Consider the following 26668-nt stretch of genomic DNA (forward strand, 5'->3'; position numbering starts at 1 on the left):
AAAATAATTGCACACAACCATAACACAGGATAAATCACACATACTTTACTTCTCTTCAAAACAGAACCAAGAATCAAATTTGACCCACAGAACACAGATGATTCAAATAAATACACGTCCTCAAACCGAGAAGGAAAAGGAAACATTGGATCATCTGTTTTCTTTTTCATCCATTCCGGTTTTCACTGTCGGATGAACGTTGAAATGTCAAACTCCAGTGCATTTCAGTGGATGTTAGTGGTGAACAGTTCAATGTTGACTGAGCTGCTGGATTAGGATGATGGGCTCCTGTGGCATGACATACAGTTGGACCACAGCGCGAGGATACCGGCCGCAGCAGTTCATGTCCATTATGCAGGTCTTCGTGTACAAAACAGCAGCGACCTGACAGGGGAAAGAAAAAGTTGTCATGTTGTACAGAAAGATCAAGATCAGAGCTGGATGGTTAGTGTATTCAGTGGTGGCATGTTCAGAAGAATTAAACATTTCACTTACTCTTTTGGGGTCTAAAAGCGCACAGAAAAATTAAATCAACATCCAACACTGTTCATGGCCTTGCTCAAATATATGTGGATTATACAAAAGTCTAAACATTTGATATTTCCAGTGGTTAAATTATTCAGACCGCCTCATTACAAGCTGCTACATGTGGTTTTAAAACACGCTATGCTTCTTCATTCTGGTCTCCTGACACATCTAATATCTCCGGCTTACTGTCCCTGGATTTCCTTGTCCCTGCTAATTGGAAGTGTTCCCCGAGTGTGTCGCCACCAAAGACACAGTATTAGTCAGGTGATGAGATAAACTCGACATTCAGGCAAACATACTTTATTTCGCTGTCAGACCAGAGAATCTTCCGATCATCACCATTTTAAAGTGACTGAGCATAATGAGCTCCTTCAGATGTTCAGTACTGTTTTCAATGCCCAGATCAATCAGTGTTTGCACACCACTGGGTAAAAACCTAATGTGAATGAGCGGGAATGATCTACTCAACAACACTGTGTCCAAAGGTCTTTGTACATTTAGTTACCATCTTGGTATCATTACAACAAGCAAATACGGGAAAACAAAACTTGCAACAAACCTACACATGACCCACTTACAGTTCAAATGTGAGGAAAAAAAAAAAACTTCAACATACAGCGTTTGTTAAAATAGAAAAGCTTGATGTTGCACAACAAACTATACTGCCCATGTTCATTGAATTAAAGGAATGTGTCACAATGCTAAAATGTCTGTTTGATAGTTGTTTTTTTTTTAATATGAATGTAGTTTTCTATTAGATGAACGGTTATGCTACACTGACATACTTGTTAGTAGGTTTCTAATTCTGAAACGGGCCGAAGCTTCACCCACTGGTGCCCGTCGACTCTAAGAGGAGGTCTGCGCCCGTTTCCAATATTTAGACAGCCTGTGTGAGAGTGCTGCTCTTTGGTGTAATTTTGCAGTGTTGCCATGCTGGTAAGCAATAAAAAAAAAAAAAAACGACCTATGCCCAAGAAATATTGAATCTATGGTGACAGCGTGAACAGCAAAACCAACAACTGGTCTACACATCCATTTGCAGGTAGAAAGCCGTGTGCCTTTTTAAAAATCACATCAGCCCTGTGAATGTGTCAGAGGGGACATGTCAGGAATAATCAATGAATTAGAAAGCTTGATTTAACCAACCCGGAGTATGAGAGCAAAGGGTTGCCCTGACATATGGTCCTGCATCAACAATGTCATAAACATCTCTGAAACACTCTGTGATCAGCAGGTTGTGTGTCTGTACTTACAGATATACATGAGTACAAAGCATCTTACGTTAAGAAACCACAGCATACCAGAAATGCGAGTCAATTCAAATAACTTGAAGGCCAATGTAGATGTAAAGACGGGAGCCGAGTCGTCCCATATTACATTTGTACAACAGATTGTTGTCTCAAGCTTGTTTCTGGTCTCTCACTTAAAAAAACAACAACAACAACAACAACAAAAAAGACACTAAAATAAGCCGAAACAAGAAAAACGTGTTCATGCCGTGCGCAGCTGTACGGTTATGGTGTTGCGTGGCTTTGCCTTTCATCCGACTAACCTGACTGCGATTATTCGTCCTTCTTGAATTTGCCGTTGATGTAGGGAACATAATCCAAAATCACTCTCCAGTCTGTGACGTAGACCAGAGCTACGCCTCCCGTTGTGCCCCATATGGCCATGGTGGGGATCCTGTGGAGCGAAGAAAACAGTCAAGATCTGTCCATTTGTCTTTCATTTATTGTCTGGATGAATCTGGCCCGAGACATTTACAACCTAAATCAAGCAACTGTACGATAACTCAAAGCTGACCAGGGGAGATGTTTTCTTGCTGTTCTGTCAGCAGGATATTTACTAGTTTAAATAATCAAGCAGCTAACTTTAAGTACCTGTGGACCAGTGCAAGAGAGAAGTGCTAAACCAACTTCAGTTATGCATGGGAAATATTAGCACTGTAAAACTGTGATTGTGGAGGTTTTTTTTTTTTGGTATCTTGTGTGAAACCATGAAGGTTTTTTTTTTTTTTTTTGCAGATTCGTTTTACAACTTCCAAACGTGAAGGGTCGTTTTGTCGTTTTCCATTCATCATCAGTTAAAATGGTCAAACCTTTCATTGACATTACAGCTCTTGTTGCCTGAATTACAGCTGGAATAATGATTCTTCACGTCTTATCGATCGTGAAGACAAAATCCTGTCAGTGAGACGAGTTACTCAGCTGGTTGTTTTACATCTATTCAAACTGTGATTTCAGTAGGAAATTCACAGTTTTGCTTCGAGACCAGGAGGAAAATAAGAGTTACTAAAGGGAAGGATTAACACACACACACTTTAGTACATAAAAACCGTCTTCAGTCCAGAGTTCATCTGACAGGCAGCATGTCCCCACAGCAATGACCTCGGCTCGGCTAACAGCTAACGTGAGCTAAGGACACATCACTGATCTTTCAACCAAAAAGTCTGATTTCTTTCCATTTTCAACCAAAAAATACGACACAGAAAAAAAAAAACGTCTTACCATGATTTTGCAATAGCCACATACTTCTGACCGATCACTTTGCTGATCATTTTGGTGAAGATGTGTCCTCCTGACGTCTCTTTTAAAGACAGAACAACTTCCGAGTTTCGTTTGCGGACTACACCTATTGCGCATGTGCACAGAGTACTTCCGGTTACTCTAAAAATATGAACCCATCACAACAATAAAAAAAAATAAAAAATTGAAACAAAGATCAGGGAGGGACTCGCAGCATTATTGCAGGAGGAGGTGTTGGAGCTTCTTTTTTTTTTTTTTTTTTCCCCAAAAAAGAAAACGGTGCCAGGAAGCCATTTCAAAAATGATGCACGAGTCGCATAAATGATTGATGTTGATGAGTTTAAGCATTTAAACAAACAAGAAAACAGAAAACCAACTGTTGGTTTAAATCCTTGCACTATTGTTTAGTTAGTTTTAATTTAATTATTCTATTCAATTTTATTGTATATACTGTGCATTTTTATATTTAATATTTTTACTGTTGTTTTATTGCTTTCCTGTACCTATAATGCTGCTGTAGCGAAAAAAAATTTTTTCCCGTTGTGGGTTTAATAAAGTAACTATCTATCTATCTAATTTAAATGTCAAAGATACATTTTTACAAGGTTTTTCATCCAGCGCTTACTGCCATTATAGGAACCATGCCAATCTTTTTTATTGACGGGTCTTTATTTAAATTGCACATACCAATTTGTGCACAGCAAATTGGAGGCCAGACATTATTCATTTGTTCCTGGGAGTTGTTTTAACAAAAGTGTTTTTTTTTAAGTGCTACCTTATGGACATAAGGAGGCGACAATGCGGCTTACGTCTGCCCCCTAGTGGACTAATCAAGCTGTAGTTAATATACTGCTGGCCTGTCTTTGAAATCACCTCTTCGTGCTTGATCTGTGCAAGTTGTGTGAGCTCAAAAATATGAAGTTCCCTCAACTCAAACATTGTCTCCCAGTCGTCACTGTATGCATGTTTGAGCTTCGCTGTTCAGAACGACTCATGCGCAGCAATTTGATGCTAAAATTAAGTTTTACTAATTATTTTTGCTGAAATTGAGACGTTTCTGACTACACATAAAATCTGAAGCAGGATTTTCTTGACTTCACAACTTGATTTAAAGCCCTCCCTGGTTCAATAAAAAAAAAAAAACGTAAGTCTACACAATGCTGCGTGGAAACTAAAAGCCTGCATTGCACAAACACTGAGAATGTCAAGAGACTTCTTATATCCAGTAAAGTTTTGAAATTTAAAACAGTTGCATATTCTTAGATCCTTTATTTTAAAGGAGGGAGGTGGTGTTGATTTTAAGAGTTTCTAAGAATGTAATTAATTTATTTTACTCGGAACCCATATCATACACATTATTATTCAGAATATGTTAGCACATCTTCGAGCATGGCTGCAGGACAGATCAAGTGGATCCTGATTTATCCTGTAAAAATTTAAAAAAAAAAATAATTATGGTTTAAAAAAAGACAATAAAAAGGCTAGTTTTGTTATTAAAAATGGCACATTTATTGCTACATTACTGTTATATACACAACAGTTCTCAATATCTACTTTATATATAAAAAATAGGAAACTGGAGGCACTTTGAGGACATAGCCTACATAGATGTTGTCCCCAAACATGTAGCAGGTCGTCTGTTGTGGAGGACAGAAAGGGCCAGTTAAACAAGATCAGGTGCATGTTTTGATACTAGGTTACTGCAGACATATCATGAAGGTACAAGTCTTCAGTAGAGATTTTTCAGATCACAAAGAGACCATATTTTTTCTGGGGAAAAGTGAGAGTAACTGACAAAGAAAACTATATTAGGGGCTTGTCCATGGGGCAAATGACAAATACTGTTACATATCAGTATCAGCTTACAAAGACAAAGCTGATAAGGACATATCATACAGCTGTACATACATATCAATGCACATGCCAGTCTAGGACAAAATTATATTTAACAAACATAAAAGATGAAAAATTTTAAGTACAGTTTTCAGCATCAAAGTTGTAGACCAGGTTATTAGTCAACTTACATCTCATGACACACACACACACACACTGAAGCGGCCGGCGTAACACAGTGTAATTCTTCATTTAGATGTTCTGAGATGCTGACAGATGTCACTGAAATATACATGGTTTTATACATCTGTATAATAATAATAATAAAAAAAAAAAAGGTACAACCTATAAACCCATGAATGCAACATCGTCCACCATGTAGCAGAGAAGTATTCAGGCACTGGTGAGTAACCATTATCAAAATTCCCAAAGTCAGGAAAATGACCAAAGCCACCCTTATTGATTTGTTTGATGCTTCATATCATAATGAAACAGCGAGTTGTGTTGCAGATTGTGCAGACCGCCCCTTCTGCTCCTTCCTCAAACTAATCAACAAGCCCATCGGGGAGCTGGACACCAGGGAAGGAGAGGTGGGGGGGGGGTGCTCTAAAGAAAAAAGATTTAATTTTAAGATGAACGGTCACAAACACCAGAACAATGCAATCACAAGTGGCCTGACAGGTTTGAGTTGGATTAAAAAAAAAAAAAGAAGACCAATATCACAACATATGATGTTACAGCCAGTTAATTTTGTCATTTCTAACATTTTGAAGCACCTGGCACCAAATAAAACACCTCACTTTGTTCCTGGAATCTAAATTGTGTCGTCTTACACTGTAAACAAAAAGAAAAAAGCATTCCAAATGATAAAAACGAAACTCTTACAACTATGTTACAAAGTACAAAATAAAATAATAAGAATAAAAAAAAAATAAACCAATGATTAATCAATTCTACAAAAGGAAGATCCTTATAACGGGCGCCGCAGTTGTTCAAAAGGGGTGGGGGAGTGGGGAGGGGAAGGGAGGGGGGGGGGGGTAATCAATAAAAACACCAAACGTTCAACACAGAGCAACCAAAACAAGTCAGTCAATGGCAACAGAGCACAATTCTCTAAGGTAGCAGTAACACTCATGATCCCTTTCAATACTCAGTTAATTCTGTCTTCTAGCGAAATGAGATTGACCACAAAACAAATTGTTTTGAGACTTACGATTAGTAAGTTCACCTTGCTGTAACAGCATCTTTATGCATGACTCGATGTGGGCAGGCTGACGCTCAGCGACTGACTTCAACAATGGTGAAGGACGCTCGAGTCCAACGGCAGCCTCACAGAGGGAGGGTTGGGATGTCGGTGTGCACATTTGATTCAACATCACACTTGTGTTTGTGTCCGTGTTGGGTCTCTCTCCGGCAGTCTTTCCATTCCACTTGCATGGCAGTGACAACAACAGATGTACAGGACTGGGAAGAGGTACGACTCTGGGATCCACGATTCAAATGAAGCTAAATTAAACCACTGCGTGTGTGTGAGTCAGTGACTGTGGCATCAATTCAGCCGTTACAATAAATTTAAGAAATACAGCCTGAATTACCAGCATATCAAAAAAAAAAAAGAAAGAAAAAGAGTCAGCTCTCTGCTTGTTCAGTCAGTGGCTGGATGTCTTCGAGCCTACCTCTGTAATTCAGTCACCACAAGAGAGGATGATCATGATTCTCATCTGACCAAACACTATTCAGGCATGATTAAAACATGGATTTGTTCACTAAAGATTTAAATCCTCCCTCTTTGCTTGTGAAAAACGTAAGACCTCCTTATCTGATGGGAATGCCAATTATTATCCAACGATACAAATACGAACTTTGCTCACACGAGCAGTTGATCCAAAAGTGTTATTTGATCCAAACAAGTTTTGCTCCCAACATGTAAAGCAATTTTACCAAAGTCTTACAAAAACATGATCGTAAGAGTCTCCAAACCAGCGTCCTCAGTTCAAGGTACTGTCACGTCAAGATCAATGAAACTTCTCTTTTTGTATCAGTGTGCTTGTTATACTTGTATCCATCGTCAGGAATGTGGCCACCTGCTTTGTCAGTAATGAGGTGTGTGCGTGTGTGTTTTCCAAAAGTTGATGAACACACACTGAGATGCATGACAATGATAGATTAAGGCCACGTGTTCGAAGGGCTGTACAATCAACAGGAACTGGAGGAGAAAGGAGAAAAATAATAAACATTTTCCAACAAAATATGATTCAAATGTTGATCGTTTAAATCCTCCAGCAATCCCAAATACCCCTGCAGAGATTCTGTACACTGACCTGAGAATTACATATGGCCCACAGGGTTGTGTCCATCACCTCCGAGACCAGGGTGACCCCCACCGAGCTGCATCTGGGGGTCCACGCCGGACACTTTCTCCTCCTCTCTCCTCTTGAGGCAGGCAGCCTTTGGGTTCAAATTACGCTCTTCGAAAAAGAAATGACACACGCATTCATTAAAAACGCCAACAAGCAAAAACTTTTCCGGCTTTTAGACCTAAAGAAATCCTTATCCCGAGTTATGAACATATACGATGTTGAAAAGAGGAACGGAACGGAACGGAACGGAACAGAACAAAACAAACAAACAAACTAACAAACAAACGGGGAAAAGCAAGACAGGAGAATGAAAAGCAGGGTGAGAACTGCAGGTGTTTGGCAGAGAAGCAGGGATGCACTTCCTCAAATGTTCCCCCCTTCTTCTCCTTTCTTTACTCTTACAGGCAAAAGAGCCAAAATGGATGCAACACAGTCAAATCGGAGAAAAAAAAACGTAAAGAAGAGATTTTCCTGTGGTGAGATACTTAATTCGAGCTGTGGTAAGAGATGGCTGGTTGTCTATGTGGGTCGCACCGTCTTGAATTGGCTGACCTACCTCGCACCTCCTTCTCCAGGCCCTGTATGATCTGGACTGCCTGCTGCAGGATGATCAGCTTGGTCTGGGCCTTGTCGCTCTGCAGGTGGACCTGACACATCCTGCCCAGCTCTCTGAAGGCCTCGTTTATGTCGCGAACGCGCACTCTCTCCCTAGCGTTGTTCGCTTGACGGCGCTCACGCTCCCTCTGCTCCTTCTCCTCGGCAGTCAGGTTCTCGTCGGTCACCGAGACAAGGCTGCAGCTAGGAGGAGAGGCGGGGGTTGGAGGGGCTGGTTAACAAACCCAAATCACAACCCTCACTGAACCTAAGATCACTAAAAATGCAGTTTAAACCTATCATGTGCATTTAAACGAGCATTTGTCCCTTTAGGTGTCCTTGTTCTACTTTAGGGAAATATTTGATCTTCTATTTTATCATAACTTCAAGCTCTTTGCCTGACGAGAGACCAGTGGAATTGCTACTGAAGATCTCAGTGAAGCGGGGCTGTGTCGCAGGAGAGTGAGCGCACGAGTGGAAATTTAAAATTGTAAATAAGTTACTGTAATATGGACGTATTCGCGTTCAGTCAAATTTGAAATGATGCGAATTGAGGAAGCTCGACGTTGAGGGATTTCAAGCCAAGACTCGATCAAGATACGAGAGTTGACGCGAGCTAAAAAGTTTGTCATTAAGTCTAACTTTCCAACAAAACTTTTTATTTGGTCATTTGGGTCCAGGATGGAAGTTGAAGGGATAATGATGACTGTCCAGCAGAATGAGAGAAGTTATGACAAGTGAGACAGAAAGGGAGAGAGAGGAAGCAACACCCTCTGCCAAATGCGGTACATAGAAAGAGGCACAGAGAAAAAGCTAACGGGAAAGAGTGAAGGCATCATGTTAAATACATCAGCAGTACGAGATGTATTTATCTGAATGTGAGGAAGAGGAGGTCGCTGTTGCCATCTGTAAAAGGAAAATGAAAGAGGACAGTGGAGTGAACGGCAAAATGGAAAGGTTCTCTTGAATACAGGGCAGCGAAATTAAAGGGTTGATGATTGAAAGGCTGGAACATGCAGCACAAAGACACCACAACAAAGGAGAAGACAGCCCTGCTTTCATGCTATAAAGATACTATGAGCACAAGGTTATGAAACAGACTTCAAAATGCTGAAATAATTTATCGGAAATCAAAATGACTTCGTAGTTACATAATAGCATAATGAGGCAACGGTGAAAAAAAGCAAATGAGTAAACAAAAAGGTGTTAATCCAGTTCAAAGGTGAGGCAGACAGACATGTAAGCATTTTCACAGTGGAAACAGGCATCCAGCTGTCAGCGAGGCAACACATAGTGCATTAGAACAAACAGCAGTCCTGTATGTGTTGCCAGAGAACGAAAACGTTTCAAGATGAACTGGACAATGGGCATGTCTTAAAAACAGTCACACAGCTTTTCCTAATCCCATGTCCTTACTTTTTTTTGCACTCATATTATGCAGTTGTACTTTTCTTTAACTCTGTTGGTAGCGTAAAACAAACTACAACAATTAATTAACCAAGTGATCCAGATGGATTTATTATCAGAATAGCAGGACATGACAGAGGCAGGAGAGTGAAGCTGTGTGGAAGTTTTTTTTTTGTTGTAACGAGGCCCTTCCCCTCCACTTCCTTCCTCCCTGGACACCCACTGACCTCTGACTTGCTGCTCCAGGTTGAGTATAACGTTTACGGCCTGTTGCAGTACGATCAATTTGGTTTGTTGTTTCTCATTGCTCATATGGAGCTGACACATGCGGCCCAGCTCCTTAAAAGCCTCATTGATGTCCCGCACACGAAGCCGCTCGCGGGTGTTGTTTGCCATCCTCCGCACTTTCTCCCGCTCAGCCTTAATCTCCACTGGTAGATCTTCATCGTCATCCTCATCATCCAGACTAGTGATGAGGAAGGAAGGAAACAAAAGTATGGGTACAATTCACTTGTTGCACTAGTTAATAGTCAATATTCCAGAGCAATTTTGAGCGAATTACAAACACTGCTGCAAACTACTTTTTTAACCAAACGGTGTCAGAAACGATCAGGGAACCGACACAGGAACCAACAGCAGCTGAAAGTGTCTCCTGTTACTGATGACCCCCGGTGATTAGGTACATTAACGTGATTAGGGATTAAAAAGTAAAAGCTTTCCATGAGATGTAGTTGTTTTTTTTTGAACGGCAGCATAGTCCAAATGTGTAATTAAAATGGTTTAAGGTGATATGGTTACTTTGTTATGTCACTTCTTCATCTTTTACTTTCATTAGGTAAATGACAGCTACAATCAACGATCAGTTGTTTAACAATCCAATAAAAGGAGATTTAGAAATTCAGCAAATGCACTTATTGGTTTTCTGTTCATGCAGAGAGCGTGTGTGAGGGAAGTATTTCAAACATTTAATCAGGTTTTTCAAATATTTGATAAGAAAATGAGGCAATACTCATGGACTGTAATGGACGATATCTCAAATCTGCTGGTTCAGTATATATCTAAATAATTATAAAATCACAAAAGTGTCATGTTAATAAAATAAGATTCAAATGAAATAACAATTGCTGCATTTATTGTGAAAATGTTTTCACTTAAATTTACTTTAAGTTTTAGAAATATGACTCAAAAGTTAAAGCCAAATACATTCCTTATCAAACAAAACTTTGAGGCACAAATGACTGAAGTTTAACGGACATTGTTGGAGCTATGACAACAATTGGTTTGTAAATAAACATCTGAAGCAGTTTTTAGATTTATTCCTGATCAGCGACATCTATTATGTTTAAAGACAGAGAGAATGTACTGACTGCATTCAGGACCTGCAAAGAGATGACGGATCCTCTGGAGGAAAAACTGACTAACTACTTCCTGACAACTATGACAGTCAAGAATTACATGCAATCAAATCTCATGCATTAATAAATGAAAGGTTGAAAAGAATTTTGGACACCTTGTGTGAAGGCTGGCCTTCATGTCTTTTTTCTCATCCTCTGACTTGTCTGTGAGGGAGCAGTTCTCGTCGTCCTCCTTCTCCTCTCGTTTGATTGGAGCACCACTGGAACGACTGACGTTACCAGGACGGCCTACACACAGAGTTCAGACACAAACCTTCTGAGAACTGACATTTTATAAATCACAAAAAGAACCTGAAAGTATTACCAGACAGTCAAGTATTGTCATTCTTTTTGACAGAATAAATAAACAAGTCAAACCTGTAAAACCTTCAGGCTGAGAGCCTGCTTGGCCAGATGCAGGGCCGTGGTGACCATGCAAAAGTCCTCCACTAGAGGGCAGACCAACAGAGTCCTCGTGGTGACTGGACACCTTTGAGATAACAATTTATCTCAGTACAGACAAAACAGCAGCAAAATGGGTATACCACTGACTCTCACTGTTTACTTTTACTTGAATTTAAAACATCAAGCTTCCTTCTGTCATTTCTGCGTAACTTTTCTATTCCACTATTCATAATTCTCACCAGCCCTGGCAGGCGACTGGCCAGTCCAAGAGCTGCACTGCTGAAGGCGGCTGGTAACCCTAAGCCAGACGAGAGCAGACTGTGCATTTCAGCGAGTCCCGGACCCCCCTGGCCGCTGGCGTGGCGCTGAAGAACATTGATGGCTTCGTCCAGACGGTCCTCCATTTTACTCGGCTACAGGGAATGAAGAAGAACGGCATGCAAGACGAGGTGATGTATAAATGTTTGTAGCACCATGACCTCCAACATAAAAGCAGAAAAGGAGCGAGAAACTGACTCACCATAGACTGAATGCCTCCCTGAAAGTTAGGTGAAGGTGTGGCCTGGCCAGAGGACCGAGTCCATTGGGATGCAGAGCCTTGAGAAAAACAACATCACAGGATTTATTCAGAAAAATCTGCCCTAAAATTTGCAGTACTTCATAACATGTAGGTGAAACCAAAAACATAAACAAAAGTAAAAACAGCTGGTGAGGTTTGAGAAAAAGTGATAGTTTAATTTCCTACATCATAGTAAGAGAGGACATGGTAACAAGACACAAGGTGGTCATCCTGCATTAGTAAGGTCTCCAAGACAGACATTTTTCAACAAACAGATTTTGCCAGATGTGATGTCCAAGCTCTTCGGCAGAAGCAAAAACAAACGGGCAACGCTTAGGACTGGTCACGCCATAGTCAGCAATGGAAACGGTGCAGCAGACAAAAGGCTCATCAAGCTGAATTCCTTTGGAAATGAAAAGATATGCAGCACAGCCATCAGCTCAGAACTGGCAGAAAGCAGTGGGACCTCTGGTACACCCACCCACAGTCTGGAGATGTCTGGTCTGAAGTGGTCTTTACAGAAGACAGAAATCCAAAAAAAAACATTTCCCAGATCTGGAAACAATGCCAAGCGAACAGCAGGTGTTCTGGACGGATAAGTCAAAAATTGAAATATTTAGCTCTAACAGAAGGCAGTTTGTTTGCCAAAGGGCTGACGAGTGATAGAAGGATAAGTGTCTGCAGGCGGAAGTGAAGCATGGAGGACGTTCCTTGCAGGTTTAGGCTGCATTTCTGTAAATAGAGCTCTGGATTTGGTCTGAGTTTTCCCAGATTCTTTGTACAGCATGAAAATGACTCGACATGAGAGTCATAAAGAACTATCTTCAGTGACAAGAAGAACATGGAGATGGTGAGGCCTGATCTCAACATCATAGAGACGGTCTGGGATTACATGAAGAGAAAGAGTAACTATAGCGAGTTCTCCAAGATGCTTCAACAACCTACCCTTCAATCACAGGAATAAACTGTGGAAGGAACTGCTTAGTGGTCATGAATGAATATACCATTTTGGTTTAGTTTTCTTTTTAAATGTGTACAACACTTTGTATTATGTAAATGTTTGCGCAATATTATATATTAGAATATAATACTATATGAAATAGGTTTTGATTGATTTGACATTTTTAACATGTGGAACTAATGTAATGTGATGTGGACCAATGCCAAAGATGTAGACAGGGCAGCCATGAAACTGTATGTCCAAAGTATGAATCTACATCCTCACCAAGTTATTACTTTAGGCTGCAGAAGTATTTGATGTATGAAATGTGTAATGAGCTCACACATGGACTCCATGCAGAGATAAATAGGGAAGTGACCCCACCCTCTTTTTATTTTTACTGTATTTTCCCTTCCTCTCTCATAAGTTATATTTGGCTGGTGCGTGTTCCCGTGTGTGCCTAAGTGAAGTTTAAGCAGTGGATGTACTTGTATCACTATATTTACATTATGTCCAGAGAAAAGTATCACTGTTAAAATATTTTCAAAACAGCTGGAAGGTTTTAAGAAAGTGAAACAAATTTCTATAAAAACGTGGCTAGAAAACCCATTCAAGAACTCTTTAAATAACCTTAACCCCAATAGGTGAGAAATGTCTGACAACTGACTTACTGCCAATTCAGATGACCTAAATGTCAAGATAGACTTGCATGTTAAACTTATCTCCTTCCCATGTTTGTACAGTACCAGCACAATAAAAAGATTCTAACTCATTGACAGAGGTAAAAAAAAAAAAAAAAAAAAAAAAACACAAAAAAACCCACAAAAAAACCCCCCATCTTTCTATCATAGAAACCTTTTTTCTATGATTGATGAAGTGAGATTACACCTGCCACGGTTTCTAACTGAAGTAGGTATTTGAGCTTATTCCACATTAACTTAAATGCAACACAGTGTTTGGTTACAGAAATAACGTATTAAATAATATACTTAACTGATAACATTTATGCAGTTCATGATGGAATTTACTGTAACGGAAAAACTGTATCTACCCGTGTCCCTATACAAACCTAACCATACCTGTGTTCTCATCACTATATCTAACAAGCACATCTTTGTTCCTCTTACATGTGTGGACGCTGACTGTATCCTCCTCAGCCTGTTATCGGACCAGCTCAAGGCCGGCCTGAGCAAGGTGCTGTCTCCTCCCTAGCTCTATAATAACAAGACACACACTGCACTCTGTCAGACTCCCACAGATTCTCTGCACTCTGTATTGTCTGAACCGTTCTGCAGAAAGCTGTGACTAAATAACGCAAGACTCGTCATTTCCAGATTTCCACCACATTACAAGAGATTTAAGATCTAGTTTTACTTCCGCTTTTAACCCAATAGATGGAGCTACATTGTCACTCCAAACCATTCAGGCTTATTCGGAATAACCACAATACAATTTTAAGAGAGTTCATCATCTCCTTACAGGAACATGCAGGACCCTGGGTTGAACAAAGATAAGTACACAACAACCAGCTGACCTGGAGACCTCAGGGAAAATTACTAAATTTACTCACTCACCTGATACAGCCTGAGGAGAGCCAGAGGGAGTAGACGGGGACGGAGGGAAAGCGTTACAGGTTGGGTCTGAGGGATAGATCTGGACACAGAATTTTTGTTTTTTAATATAATGAAATGCAACCTATTCACTTACATTTATTATGCTACAAAAAGAATATCATATACAAAATTGACAGCCTTGTGTAAAAGAGTTAAAAGAATATTTGCCCTGAAATATGTTTTATCACTACTTACCGATGCCAGGGCTTTTCCAATCTCATCACCTGAACTTCCAGGGTTCAAGCTCCGATTGGCTTGACGAATGGAACACAAACAATTTCAGTTTGAATTACAGTTCAATAACAGCTCAGCTAGGCGACAATATTGCAATGAAAAATAAGCACCACATTTGACATAGGACCTGTTTCCCTTTGGCTGTTTCAATCCAGACATATACGATCAAGTGGCCAGTAAAAGTCCAAGTGGAAACACAAGCAAGAAGCATTGAGTCCTGATCTGCTCAGACCACATTCGGAGGTGGCCGGCACGCATTTGTTAATGGAAACACAATCCATCCTGAGGACGCATTGTAAGACCGCCTACTCAGCTGACATACTCTTAATATATCAATAGAAATAAAAGCAGCTCCACTTTCCTGTGTTGGTATCTGACCCAGTGCTCCGCTGTGTTACTGTAATGGTAATTCTCCATAGCATTATCCGTGTGATACATATATTCCCCAGATGATGTCATATACTCTTTATGTGACACAAATGTTTTCTTTGTTCTCTATTGCATATGGTTTGACACACAGTGACCTCGACCCTGATACCGAATGTTCTCTCAGACGGTAGGGAGTACAACCGAAATGACACAGGAGGATTCTTCCCATGCAGGGGAGTCCTCAGAGATAGCAGAACTTCCCTCATAAAAAGCTCTTGTTGTCTGTACTCGGAGTCTCACTCTCATGCTCACTACCTGCAGACTGCTCATGTATTCTGCATGACCGTGATACCTCTTTGCAAAGATTAAAAGACGACAAAGGCATTTGGCGTCAGAACCTTTATTTCATTTTCTCACTAAGAATTAGATAAAGAGAAAATCCACGACAGTTACCGTCACGTCACAGCAGGTTCGTTAGTTTTGGATTTTTTTTCTTCTCCATTCAGTCTTTCACCTGATCTGATCTCTGCCTGCTTCTCTTATTTTTATTTAATGTCCTGTGTTATTCTGCTGAGCAGCTGAATTGTAGCCGACTGCCAGCAGGAGAAATTTACTGCAAACCTACGTCATGAAGCAGCTGATTAGTGAATTAAAACAAACATGACGCGTGTTTCTCCAAAACCTCCTCTGGGTTTATAATTTTTTCTTTTAGTTAATATCGTGTTATTTCCGACACACATCATCCATAGCAGTGGGAGAGACGGAGCGGAGAAACGGTGTGGATCAATAATTAATTGATAATTAATTAATCTAAGGAGCAGAACGTTTCAGGCTGTGAATACTTACAAACTTCAGTGTTCAGACATTTACAAATGTGAAATATGTCACAGTCCTATATTTGTAACAGACAGCGCATTAAATGGCCTACCTGTAGTTTAAATTCCTCTTCTCATGTATCTGTTTGTCTTGTAGTTTATCTCCTGTAATTTCCGACCCACATCAGACCCACAGCTGTTGAGGCCCCGCCCCCTTTGATCCACAGCAGCAGAGATGCGTTGGAACAATGAATTAATCTGACCTGAATCATTGGGGATCTGATGTGCGGTTTCCTGTTCTTGTGGTTATTTACTTGTATGTTTTTGTGACGTAGCCTACGCGGTCATTTGCATAAATAGCGGTGGAAGTGAGATCCGGCCTCAAGTTGTCACTCAGGACGCATGTTGATGCAAGGTGGAAACACTCGGCCTAAAGCTGGCCACTATTTGATCCGCTCACGGCCAGGCCAGATGTTGGCATTGAAATAGCCAAATGGAAACAGGGCCAAAGACAAGAACACACATTAAAAGGATTTACCCATAATGGTTTCTGTGCCAGTGATGGGGGGGGTGTGGCTGGGGACTCCAAAGCTGCTGGAGCCAGAGTGGAAGCCAGCAGGATGAGCCCCGTTCACTTCACTGCCATGCAGGGGGTAGTTTTGGGGAGAGAGAGGCAGTGGCATCCGTTTCTGATAGGCAAAAATATCATCGATTTGAAAAGACACCCAGACAGAAGCCCTCCATTAACATTAGTCAAACATTGTTGTTGTTGATATCACCAGCAAATCTTAAGTGTCAGGGCAGAACTCACCAGTCTGTCTTGGGGGTTGATGGCAGTGAAGGGACCATGCTGGCTCAGATGGGGGGAGTTGCCTAGCGTGGCAGAATAACCAGGCTGAACCATCGACCCGGCAGAGCCCCATGGATCGGAGGGCGGGTGGAGGCCTTCTGTCAGGGGGCATCCAGCGGAGGAGGGGGGAGCAAGAAGGGCGAGGGATAACCAGCCACAGGAGATGAAAAGACAATGAAGGCCACATATGAGACATGTCACATTACTGTGATGTCTTCATTCAACCGTGATGCACCATTCAACACCCAGCCACCACTGGGTGTTCACTATCATACAACTACAGCATCTATGCTTCATCTGGACTTCCACAAGAAATAACAGACAACTAATCTCCCAGCTGTGCAGTATGTAAAGGAACTTTCCAGGAAATTACCGTTTCTACAGGCGTGTGATTTACTCTTAAATAGACATAGATTAAACAAAAGTCAGAGTGAACTTTTCAGCCTAACACAATGAGCAAGAGGAGAGTTTGAAGGAAAATCTCGTTTCAGCCGACCTTGCATGTAGAATGGTGGTGGGTACACGTTTCCTGGTTTGGATGCTGGGTAGCAAGCATTGTCCCGGTTAAAGTCCTCTCCTGAGGTTGATGCATAAACCTGCACAAAAAAAAGGAGCGAAGCTTCCACTCAGTGCTTTAAAACGTACTCTGCCAAAACTCCATAACTGTATACTAGCTTCACAGTGTATCTTCCTTGCTGCACGGATGATACACAGTATCTTTACATGGCATTTGTCTTTTAAGATGCTCAAAGAAAGTTTTTCCTTTAAACATAGCGCCTGGACATGACTGTACAAAGTTTTAAAAAACACCAAACAAAAAAAACAAAAAAATATATGCAATAAATACCTGATTAAACACAGCTCATAATAGTATGGTTCCATTCCAGGTTAGAATTTCTTCTACCATCAGGTTTTACTACTTAATTCAATAAACAGACGACAGCGATATTTCTGCAGGCTTCAGTACAGAGCAGTATGCAGTGTCAGTGCTTAAGCTGGGCCCTATCTACCATTATACAGAGTTTTTTTTTTTTTATATTTAACTTGTTAAAAATAACATGCTGAGAAGGGTTTACACAAACACATAAGTCCATCTTTTTAACAGAGTAAGATGAGACCACATAATGGAAGCTGTGGTTGGATTTGGTGCAAGTTATAATGAGTATAAAGGAGCCAATGCTCTGAACCACCACATCTTTCTCAATGAAGACTATTCTAGATGAAAATCAAGTATCAAACTGTGTCAGAAAAACTCAAATCCAAATGGACTGAAGTTTTCTTCTGTAATTTGATTAAACAGAGAAAAAGGAGAGGAAAGAGAAGGGAGAGGAGAAGAGGGAACGGAGAGATGCACTCCTAATTACTGAACCATCTGCCGAATCCTGGATGGCAGCCAACTCCACTGGCAGCTGGGATAGAGGGATGGGGGAGGGAGCGGGAGAAAGGGGAGGGCTGTGGTGGTGAAGGTGGGGGGGGGGGGGGGGGGGAGGCGCTGTTGGGTGGGGTGGTGGGGGGTAGGGAAAATGAGGAAATAGGGTGCCCAGAGAGCGAGAGTGGGAGGGAAAAAAACCGAGGAGGAGCAAGAACCATCAAACCCCAGTATGAATTCTCTTCAGTGATCTAACTAGTATACTTGGCAGAGGGAAAGAAATGTGGCCATAAAGTAAAGGGCCCACAAATACAACACACTATAAATACATACTGCAAATGAGTGACTGGGTGAATGAGTGGCTTATTCCCTCTGTTCCTTTTTTTACTTTGGTGGTGCAGATGCACAGCTGTAAGAGCTGGAAGTCCTGGACTGCAGCTATTACACTGCTCGGCAAGCCAAGAAAAAGAGAGGCTTCAGATGCCAAATGGAATGTGAAAAGGGGCGTACAACACGAAAACATGGGCTCCCATGGAATGAATGCAGGGGCTGAGATATAAAGCACGACCGGAGCGTTTCTGGATGTTAGTACTCACAGAGGATGGCAGGCCAGGGGGCACCTTCCTGATCTTTTTGGGCTGTGATTCTGCAGGGAGCGAGACAGAGGAAAATCATATAGGCCTGCTTACACGGAAAAAAAAAAAAAAAAAAATACTTATTGCAAAAGTGACTAAACAATCAGCAATGAAGGTGTTCGCTTATACAGCCTCCTTTCTTCAGAAGACCTGCTGAACCAATCTATCCATCTGTCTTTGTAACTACTCATTAATGCCTAATCAAAAGCTAATCAGGCTGATGTTATTCAATTACTTTACACACTGAGGACTCTGTGATTTCACTTTCGGAGTAAGAAGAAGTGAGATTTTTCAGACACTTTTTAAAACCTCAGCAGGAGGAGTAACGATACATGCACACACCTAAATATAACCTAGAAGAAACAAAGCTTTTTCTAAAATAAAATCTGTGACGACATTTACCTTAAGAGTGTTCAACGCTGTACCTGAAACAATCCTCTGCAATCTTACCTATAGGGTCCTGTGAGGGTCTCCTGCGAGGGTTGCTCCCCTCATAGGAGGAATAAAACTGGGAGTTGGACTTGATGGCAGACGGTGAGAGGGCATCAGGTCTGGGCATGGGTATCTCACTGGGCATAAAGCCCGGCTAAAAAAGGGTAAAAAAAAAGAAAAGAAGAAAAAAGCACAAGCTAATGTAGCAAAGGACTTAAAGGAAATTAAGTAATATAAGGGTTGTTTGATTTTTTTTTTTTTTTTTTTAAAGGGGGGGGGGGGGGGGGCACAATTTCTGAAAAGAAGCATGACAAGAAAGGAGATGACACTGCAGCAGAACACTTGATTTTTGAGATAAATTTACCTGTGTTCCAAATGACGAGTAAGGTCCTCGTTCTGCCTTCCCTGTTATGAGAAAGGAATATAAAATCAGGTTATGATTGTGAAAATTGGGCTTTTATGACAATATTAAATCACAATCTGGCCATTCCCCCCTTCCTCCATTTGAGTACCTCCCATCTGCTTTGTGAGGGGAGATGATGATGTGTGGAATTTATGGCCGTGGACAGCAAAAATACAACAAATTGGCCCATTATGAATGGTTCAGAGGGAATTGTGCCCAACCTCTGACCCTTCCCCTGACAGTTAAACAGAGGAGAGCTATGGGCCACTGTAGTCCCAAGGGGAAGCCTTGTTTGTGCATGGGTGCCCTTTAGCCCCCCCCCCCCCCCCCCCACCATCACCCCCCCCCCCTCCTCCTCCTCCTCCCACGCTGAACACACAAACTGCAACACACAAACAAACCCCTCCTCCACATCCTCCCTGATTACCCTGCTCCGTTCATCCATAAATATGGTTTGCCCTAAACTGGTACATTAGTGTCTAACCTGTGAAAGGCTGCCATCTGAAACAAACAACTCATTGTTGTGATTCAGTCACACTGTCCATTGATACGTGTTCGAGTCAGCGTGTTTGCCCATCATTAGGTCACATCATTAGGAACACTGGCCCCAAAATTTCCCTGATTCTCTTTGGCTTATAAAAAAAGACGATGTGAAAGTTGTGGTTTCTCTGCTTCAACACCTTGATTCTTACCAACAACCCCTGATCCAAATATGGGGGCAGAGGCCATGCCCTCTTGTTCCCCGTAAATGCCTTCTTCTCCATAACCCTGAGAGACAGAAAGAAAAGGCATTAAATATATATATATATATATATATATATATATATATATATATATAAAAAACTAACAAATAGAAACACCAACGCCACTATATAAGAAAATAAACTCTGGTGTGTTCATGCGAGTCGGTCAATGTGAAGGGCTCCGAGGCCTTGTGTTACACCTGGTTTTAAGTCTGACACGCTCTCTTTTGGGGGGGAAAAAAAAAAAACGGCAGCTACAGACTTAATCTAGTATCACTACTGGCTTAATATAGAAATCTATAAATCATATATACAAATATTTATCACACTGCATTTGGTTCTAATGGTAAATAAGTGTAAAAGTATGTGTGAAAATTACATTTAAAGTACGATATGCTCGTCAGAGTGGCCCATTGATTCGTTTCCATCAACTGTTTTTATGAGCATTCTCAATTTGCCGGAAATATGACACAAAAGGCAACTAAGTGCAATGGAAGTAGATAGTAAAGCATGTGATTTTGTTGTCACTTAATCATTTGCTCCACCGATAAAAAAAAAAAAGAAGAAATGGTGGCATTTTAATATTTCCATCAAATTTTCCACTTGTTTTATGATGTCTGAGATTTTACTGGTGCCCTTTTGTTATCTCATTGTGGCCTCTTCTTCTGCAGTAGCTTACTGGCACATGACCCACCAACTCTTTATATTAATTTGCACAACTCTTACTATTTGCATCCACAGTAGTGGATGAGAATGTGTGGCAATTCAACTTTTATTTTGAATATTTCCTGAAAATTTGGTGGAAATTGGTCCTTCATTTCAGTAGAAAGTTAGCCAATGAATTGCCAAATCTCAACGTTAGCTTAGATCAGCATAGTTTTGCTGCAGACTGTAAGATGTCTTTGACTACTGGGGCTGCAAATAACAATTACTTTCAATGTCAATTACGTTACATTAATTTAGGCTGCTCCAGTAACTGTAAACCTATTTAATATGCGTAGGAATCTGACCCCTTTATCATGTTAGATGTTTGTGTCTGTGTTTGTGTGTGAAAGCGGTATAAAGCGTGTAATCACCCAAACTTTGAGGTTTGGAGTAACATTTATATGGGAAGGTCCAATGTAGTAAGTGAGAATAAACCATACCCTTCCCTGGTTGAAAGATGAACTGTTCTGTTCTCCTGGTCCCCAGGGACTGGACCCACTCCTCTCATCTATACCTGCAGACAGAGAACTTGGTTAGGCCTATTAACCACTCAATGGTAAAACACATTCTTAACAGAAGTATGGGCCTTGGCTTTGCAAGAAGTGTCTAACTTGAGAGAACGATGACCTGCTTTGATACAGGTTTTTCAGGGAGCTCAAAGTAACCTCGACTGAAAAGCTTCACTTCACAGCTCACACAGAGACAGCATAGTGACAGTGCTGTCACATAGCATGGATATGAGCTGTAGGAAGTTTGAATAATTAACACCCAGTATGAGGCTCCCAGAATCATCCTCGACATTCTTCTTTCTCCCACTCCACTCCTTTACATTTTCCATGGCAACAGTCATTCATAGCCCATCCATTCTCTCACATTTGGGCTACACCTTCGCCTTAACACAAGACTCGAGGTCTCGATCTCACATTGCTGACACGCGTTATCCCTGGTCAGAGCACGGCAGCGCTCAGAGAGGTGAATGTGTTTAAAAAGGAGAGATTTTAAGGATTGGTGAAGCAGAAATTCCTGCCCGTCCCCTTTTTCTCAATCTCCTCTGGTACTGCAACACGGCATCTCTGGGGGAAAGCTGAAGCTTAATTGCGAACTAATTTGCATAATTGTGCATATTAATGAAGCTGAGCTCTATGAATATTCATATTTTTGTTTTGTTGTCTAATTAAAAAGCGAAGGGGGGAGCGTGTGGGGTGGGAGGTGGAGGGGGTGAGGCGGGCTAGAATCATGACAGGATCAGCAGTAGAACAGAATGATGGGTCCACAGCACAGAGCTGCTAGATTGCCGTGACAACTGTGATCTATACGCGCGACACCAGCAGAATAAGAGATGAAGGAGACAATGTCTTGTCCCCTCTCTATGGCTGACTGTCAGTCTCCATGTCAATCAAAGATGATAAACAAAATGCTTGCAACATTTGTTTCTGTTGTAAGTCATCAGCAGACAAGAAAAGGCTCCAATTCCTTGTTTTGTATTCATGACTGAATGACACTTTTGTGAATAAGACGTATGTTTTTTGACATGGGAACTAACCAGACACAAAATGTTCATTACATTCTGAAGGATAATTAGTAGAATACTTATATTACATTCAAAATATAAATAAGCCTGTTAAAGCGTCAGTTTTGTATGATGAAATTCAAGGCAACAGACAAAGTGGACAATCAATTTCTGGGGCTATCACAATAACTGGGCATGTTTAATTTGCCACACACACCTACATCATTAGCATGTATTCAGAACCATGCAGCATATCAGAATATCTTGCTAATTAGCAAGACATGAACACATGGTATATTCCCCTTTTTGCGAGGATTGCAAGTAGAAAGGCAGAAGAAAGAGAAACGTGAACTACCGTGATCCATTCCATAAACAGTGGAGTATACTTTTCACATGCCCTCTTCTATAAGAATACACTTTCCAGGCACTCAGTGGGGGTGAACAGGTGTTCTGCATGATTTTGGGAGAACATTTTGTGGAATCAATGATGGATGTGGAAAACAATATGTACGTTGTAAATATTCACTCCTTAAGGAATGGTATTATTTTTAAGGTACCTGGGAAGCAGATGACGAAATAAGAGGCTAAGCGGACTAATTTGATTAACTGCAAATTAACTCACATATTCTTTTTAATTAACTGATCTGATAATGAGCAGATTAACAAAACTGAGTGAAAATTTCCACAGGAATTCAGAATTGCTGCCAATTACAGTGACAGCCCCATTTAATAAAGTTCAATGGAGGGATTATATAGCGGCTCATTATTCTGATCTTTTTATAGGGGTAAAACAATAGTAAGAAAAGACATGCATACATATGCATATGCATATGAAGAGGGGCTGGGCATTATATCCAATAAGTTTGAGTTTTGAAGGATGTGGAAAAGGCCTCAATCGAAAAATGAAGTTGAGGGCTTCTTCTGCTGTCAATCAAATGCTAGCGCCAGCAGTTCTATGTGATTACGACAGTAAGGCTGTTGCCGTTTCTTTGCACGAGAGACGGGCAGACGAAGCTAGTGACGAGGACGAAATAACACCAATGAAAGGTGATTACCTCAGTGATATGGACACGGTTTGGTTTTGCAAAGTCCAATGTTGAAGAGTCCTACGTGCTGTATAAAGTTAGTAATAGTCTATTCGAACAAAACGCAGCAGCAAGACAAATCTGTTCCAGCACCTGATACAGAAACATTCAGTTGAGTAGCAGAAATGAGCGTCTCTTCGAGATTCTGATGCTAGCTACCGTCCCAAAGCTAAAACGCAGCCACTTTTAGCGGTCATATTTTCCAGTGTCACCCCATGTGAGAAGACAAGACACCAGTGGAAGAAAATAAAATAAGCGTTGGCATTTCATATCGAGGAAGACATGGAACCTATTTACACAGTAAAAAAAAAAAAAGCCTGTGTTTGTTATACACAACAATACCGAATATGACTCATAGAGCCTTAAATCTTCTGCAGATGTAGCATTGTCCCTTTGAAACAAGATAAGGTGGAAACAATGTTCATTTACAATTAGTCTATTGTTCGACAGGCTTTTGTAAAAAAGAGAGCTTACTGGAGACCTTTCTTGCTCGACAAAAATTTGAAACGTAGCCTGTTAATTTGTTGTAACATATTCACTGTAAATATATTTCTGTAGATAAATTCTTAAGACAAATAATGCATATTGACATCCTTGCAAATTCTCCCTTTTTGTTATTGTTCATTTGTTGATATTGCACACGTGGCATATTGTTTCAATAACTCACATTATTTTTCCGTTTTGTCTTCTGTTCAAGTAGACAGAAAAAAAAATCGATTCAAATCGTGACGCTGAAAAAAACAAAACGCGAGAACATGAACACGAGTTTTGGATCACCTCGGCATACTCAATAATGATCCTTTGCATATGCTACAGTGCTATAATGCAGGTTGTATGCTATATACCACCACACTGATACACACTGTTGAAATTAAGAAAATTCTTTGGTTTCCATTAGGAAATCATTAAAACCTTCAGTGGTTCAAACATCACCAATGTGTCGTTAGTTTTGGTAACTTTCAAGACATCTTTTATGCCATCGTTCCACAAAACTCCTAAAAATCCACTGAGCAGTAGCTCAATTGAAACGGGTGATTGACTGCGAGGTCTTCATATACGTGTCCCACACCAGGTTGCCTGGTTTTCTCCTCCGATTTCCAACATCTTTGTTTTCATGAGTTTTGCTTGTGTGATGGAGAAATGTGTCCTTACCCTACTTGTAAAGTTATAATCATCCTTAAATCTGTAACCAAGCACAGAGTGTGACCCTTTCTACAGTATATGAGCAAACATTTGTCTGAAAACTGAGTTTGGATGTTTGTTACACCTCTTCCTCACCATCTCCAGCAGGGTTTCTTTATTTCTAACTAATTACGTTCTTCATAATGTGTAACTTTTTCTCCAGATTACTGCTTTATCTTATTCAGACCCATTGTTCTTTCTGCCTTCTTGTCCAATGTGCAGTTCACAATGTAATGTTACATGCGGAAAGAATTACAATCGTGTCTAAATAACATTTTTACACAGCTTTAAGAGACGGCCATGACTTTAATCACAATTAATTGTGTAACTGTGAATCACAAAATACCTTTTTTAATGGAACAAATGCTCATTGATTCTACAAGGAGTGCCAACATCATCAGGAAACCATGAGTACTGCAATATTCATACAGACTATCAGAACTAGAGAGAGAAAATTAAAAGATGGGTGAGTAACATCAGACAAATTCTCTGGAGAACCCCAATGCACTTCTCCTCCCAGCATGCAGCATGCAACGCCCCTTTAAGCATGGCTAGTCTATAATTACACAGGAAGAAATACTGGAAACAGACAGCCAGCCTGAGTCATAAGCTTCATGAACGAAAGCCGGGCACATGCATTGACTAAACTTGCAGACATGTCTTCGTTTTTACAGGAACACTGCCCCAGGCACCTATAACCGAGTGTGCCATTTGTCCACACAACTTCTTCCTTCCCTTGGCAAAGTGAGTCACACAGACACAAAGCATGATGTCAGATAAAATCTCAAGAGAGTGAACACTGTTAATGAAATACTGAACAATGTACAATAACACAGGCCTGGCTGTTTTAACCTGTGAGTCACCAGAGACTTATCAAACACAAAACAATGTGCTCACGAACATGCACGGCTCCATTTCAATGTCTTCTGGCGTGAGGGGAAATTACATACATTTTAACAGGAAGATGTGCCAATAATTCCAGTTTTAAACAGCAAACTTGCCTGTAATTTGAACACCTTCTAGTATCTTAGATTCACTAGCACATCTGTTTGAAAAATGGAACATTTCATGCAAATTTTGTATCTACTCTCCTTCTGCATTTCTGCCCATACCCATGCTTAAAAATACATTTTAGGATTTTCGGTTTCCAGTGACCAAAAAATGAAAGTGCACTGAAAAATAACTGACAGAAAGGGATTGAATAGACATAAGACCAGAGCAGAGATATTATCGTGACTGAAGCCTCTAAAAAGGGAGGTTCCCCACAGTCACGCATGCTAAACCTCCACATACCCAAAACCTCGACCATACTCGGAAAAAAAAAAAGGTATCGAACTGACTAACGAAAACACGTAGCAGCTGCTCCAAAAAAAAGGAGACACTGGACCAAATTCACATGACAGCATATCTTTAAGTAACCAGAAAAACAGAGACGATTTTATGACCACCTTTACTACATACAGGCAGACACTAATGGCAATGCAAATTCCTCTGGAATTATTCTTTTCGCCATGTATACTACCTGTATATCTAGCAGCACTGCTTCGACCTATTTTACTTTCAAAGCATCAGAGGAAAACAGTATGGCTTTGTGCTAGATGGAATATTTAACATTTTGGGTAATAAACTTCTTTCACGCAGTGAATTGAGAAGATCTGTAAACATAAAGAAGTGTGAAAAGGACAAAGAAGGGAGTTATGTGCCATTTCTTGAGATAGACTAAGGGACTAAGGCAGTGTTTCTGCCTACAGCACGGATTGACAAACCGTGTTGGTATCACAGGTTTTAAAATAGGTCTCTGTAGCTGCGCTGACGGTAGATAACCTGACAACTTCAAGACTTCAGGAAGTCACTGCGTCACACTGATGTTTACCGATCCACCAACCTGTCAAGTTGCAGTTCACATCCATGTCTGTCCAGACTCATAATGTATGTAGGGAAGACTGAAGGAATTTCTCCAATAAAGCTGATTCTGATAAAACGGTAAATTGTACCCATGACAGTAGACGATGCTTTAAATTTGGATGTTGCTGCAAAGCAGCTACAAATGCTAAAATGTGGATGCCTCACATATTTCATAAACCCGACTGCACAGAAGACCTATACAATCCCAGCAGCTTCAAGATGGACACCGAAGATGTGTGCCACTAATTCAGTGTCCAACCACGTGTGAAAAAT

The 26668-nt window shown here is 40.7% G+C and overlaps 2 protein-coding genes across 4 annotated transcripts in view; both read right to left on the reverse strand.

Annotated features, from left to right (window-relative positions):
* Positions 1 to 25: 25 nt before the first annotated feature.
* uqcr11 (ubiquinol-cytochrome c reductase, complex III subunit XI) lies at positions 26 to 3156 on the reverse strand. The gene is made up of 3 exons (XM_069157120.1): positions 3036 to 3156; positions 2081 to 2211; positions 26 to 384 (listed from the first exon to the last, which is right to left on the reverse strand). The coding sequence occupies exons 1-2, from the start codon at positions 3083 to 3085 to the stop codon at positions 2091 to 2093; spliced, it is 171 nt and encodes a 56-aa protein (XP_069013221.1). The 5' UTR covers positions 3086 to 3156; the 3' UTR covers positions 26 to 384; positions 2081 to 2090.
* A 1363-nt stretch (positions 3157 to 4519) lies between these two features.
* The window catches only part of tcf3a (transcription factor 3a), a 28366-nt gene continuing 6217 nt past the window's right edge, over positions 4520 to 26668 (reverse strand). The window contains exons 4-20 of one of the 3 annotated variants that reach the window (XM_069157122.1): positions 21154 to 21227; positions 19946 to 20033; positions 19227 to 19267; positions 18881 to 19016; positions 18392 to 18441; positions 16923 to 17022; positions 16388 to 16524; positions 16115 to 16265; positions 14354 to 14412; positions 14120 to 14198; positions 11567 to 11643; positions 11286 to 11459; positions 11020 to 11131; positions 10758 to 10890; positions 7803 to 8044; positions 7208 to 7354; positions 4520 to 7092 (exon numbers count right to left, since the gene is read on the reverse strand). In XM_069157122.1, the coding sequence (XP_069013223.1) occupies positions 7215 to 7354; positions 7803 to 8044; positions 10758 to 10890; positions 11020 to 11131; positions 11286 to 11459; positions 11567 to 11643; positions 14120 to 14198; positions 14354 to 14412; positions 16115 to 16265; positions 16388 to 16524; positions 16923 to 17022; positions 18392 to 18441; positions 18881 to 19016; positions 19227 to 19267; positions 19946 to 20033; positions 21154 to 21227 (1793 nt within the window). In that variant the 3' untranslated portion in view covers positions 4520 to 7092; positions 7208 to 7214. Of the gene's footprint in view, positions 7093 to 7207; positions 7355 to 7802; positions 8045 to 9474; positions 9714 to 10757; positions 10891 to 11019; positions 11132 to 11285; positions 11460 to 11566; positions 11644 to 14119; positions 14199 to 14353; positions 14413 to 16114; positions 16266 to 16387; positions 16525 to 16922; positions 17023 to 18391; positions 18442 to 18880; positions 19017 to 19226; positions 19268 to 19945; positions 20034 to 21153; positions 21228 to 26668 lie in introns of all 3 variants that reach the window. The other 2 variants (XM_069157124.1, XM_069157123.1) reach the window with 2 other exon arrangements.

The sequence above is a fragment of the Embiotoca jacksoni genome, unplaced genomic scaffold, assembly GCF_022577435.1.
Source record: "Embiotoca jacksoni isolate LCO1_2020_lvr unplaced genomic scaffold, fEmbJac1.0.p SCAF_22, whole genome shotgun sequence".
Taxonomy (NCBI): Eukaryota; Metazoa; Chordata; class Actinopteri; family Embiotocidae; genus Embiotoca; species Embiotoca jacksoni.

Excerpts from the sequence above, each read along its gene's own strand:
- uqcr11 (XM_069157120.1), bottom strand. The coding sequence starts at position 3,085 with ATGATCAGCAAAGTGATCGGTCAGAAGTATGTGGCTATTGCAAAATCA. Across the intron at positions 2,212-3,035 it reads GTGGCTATTGCAAAATCATG|GATCCCCACCATGGCCATAT; the intron begins GTAAGACGTTTT and ends TTCGCTCCACAG.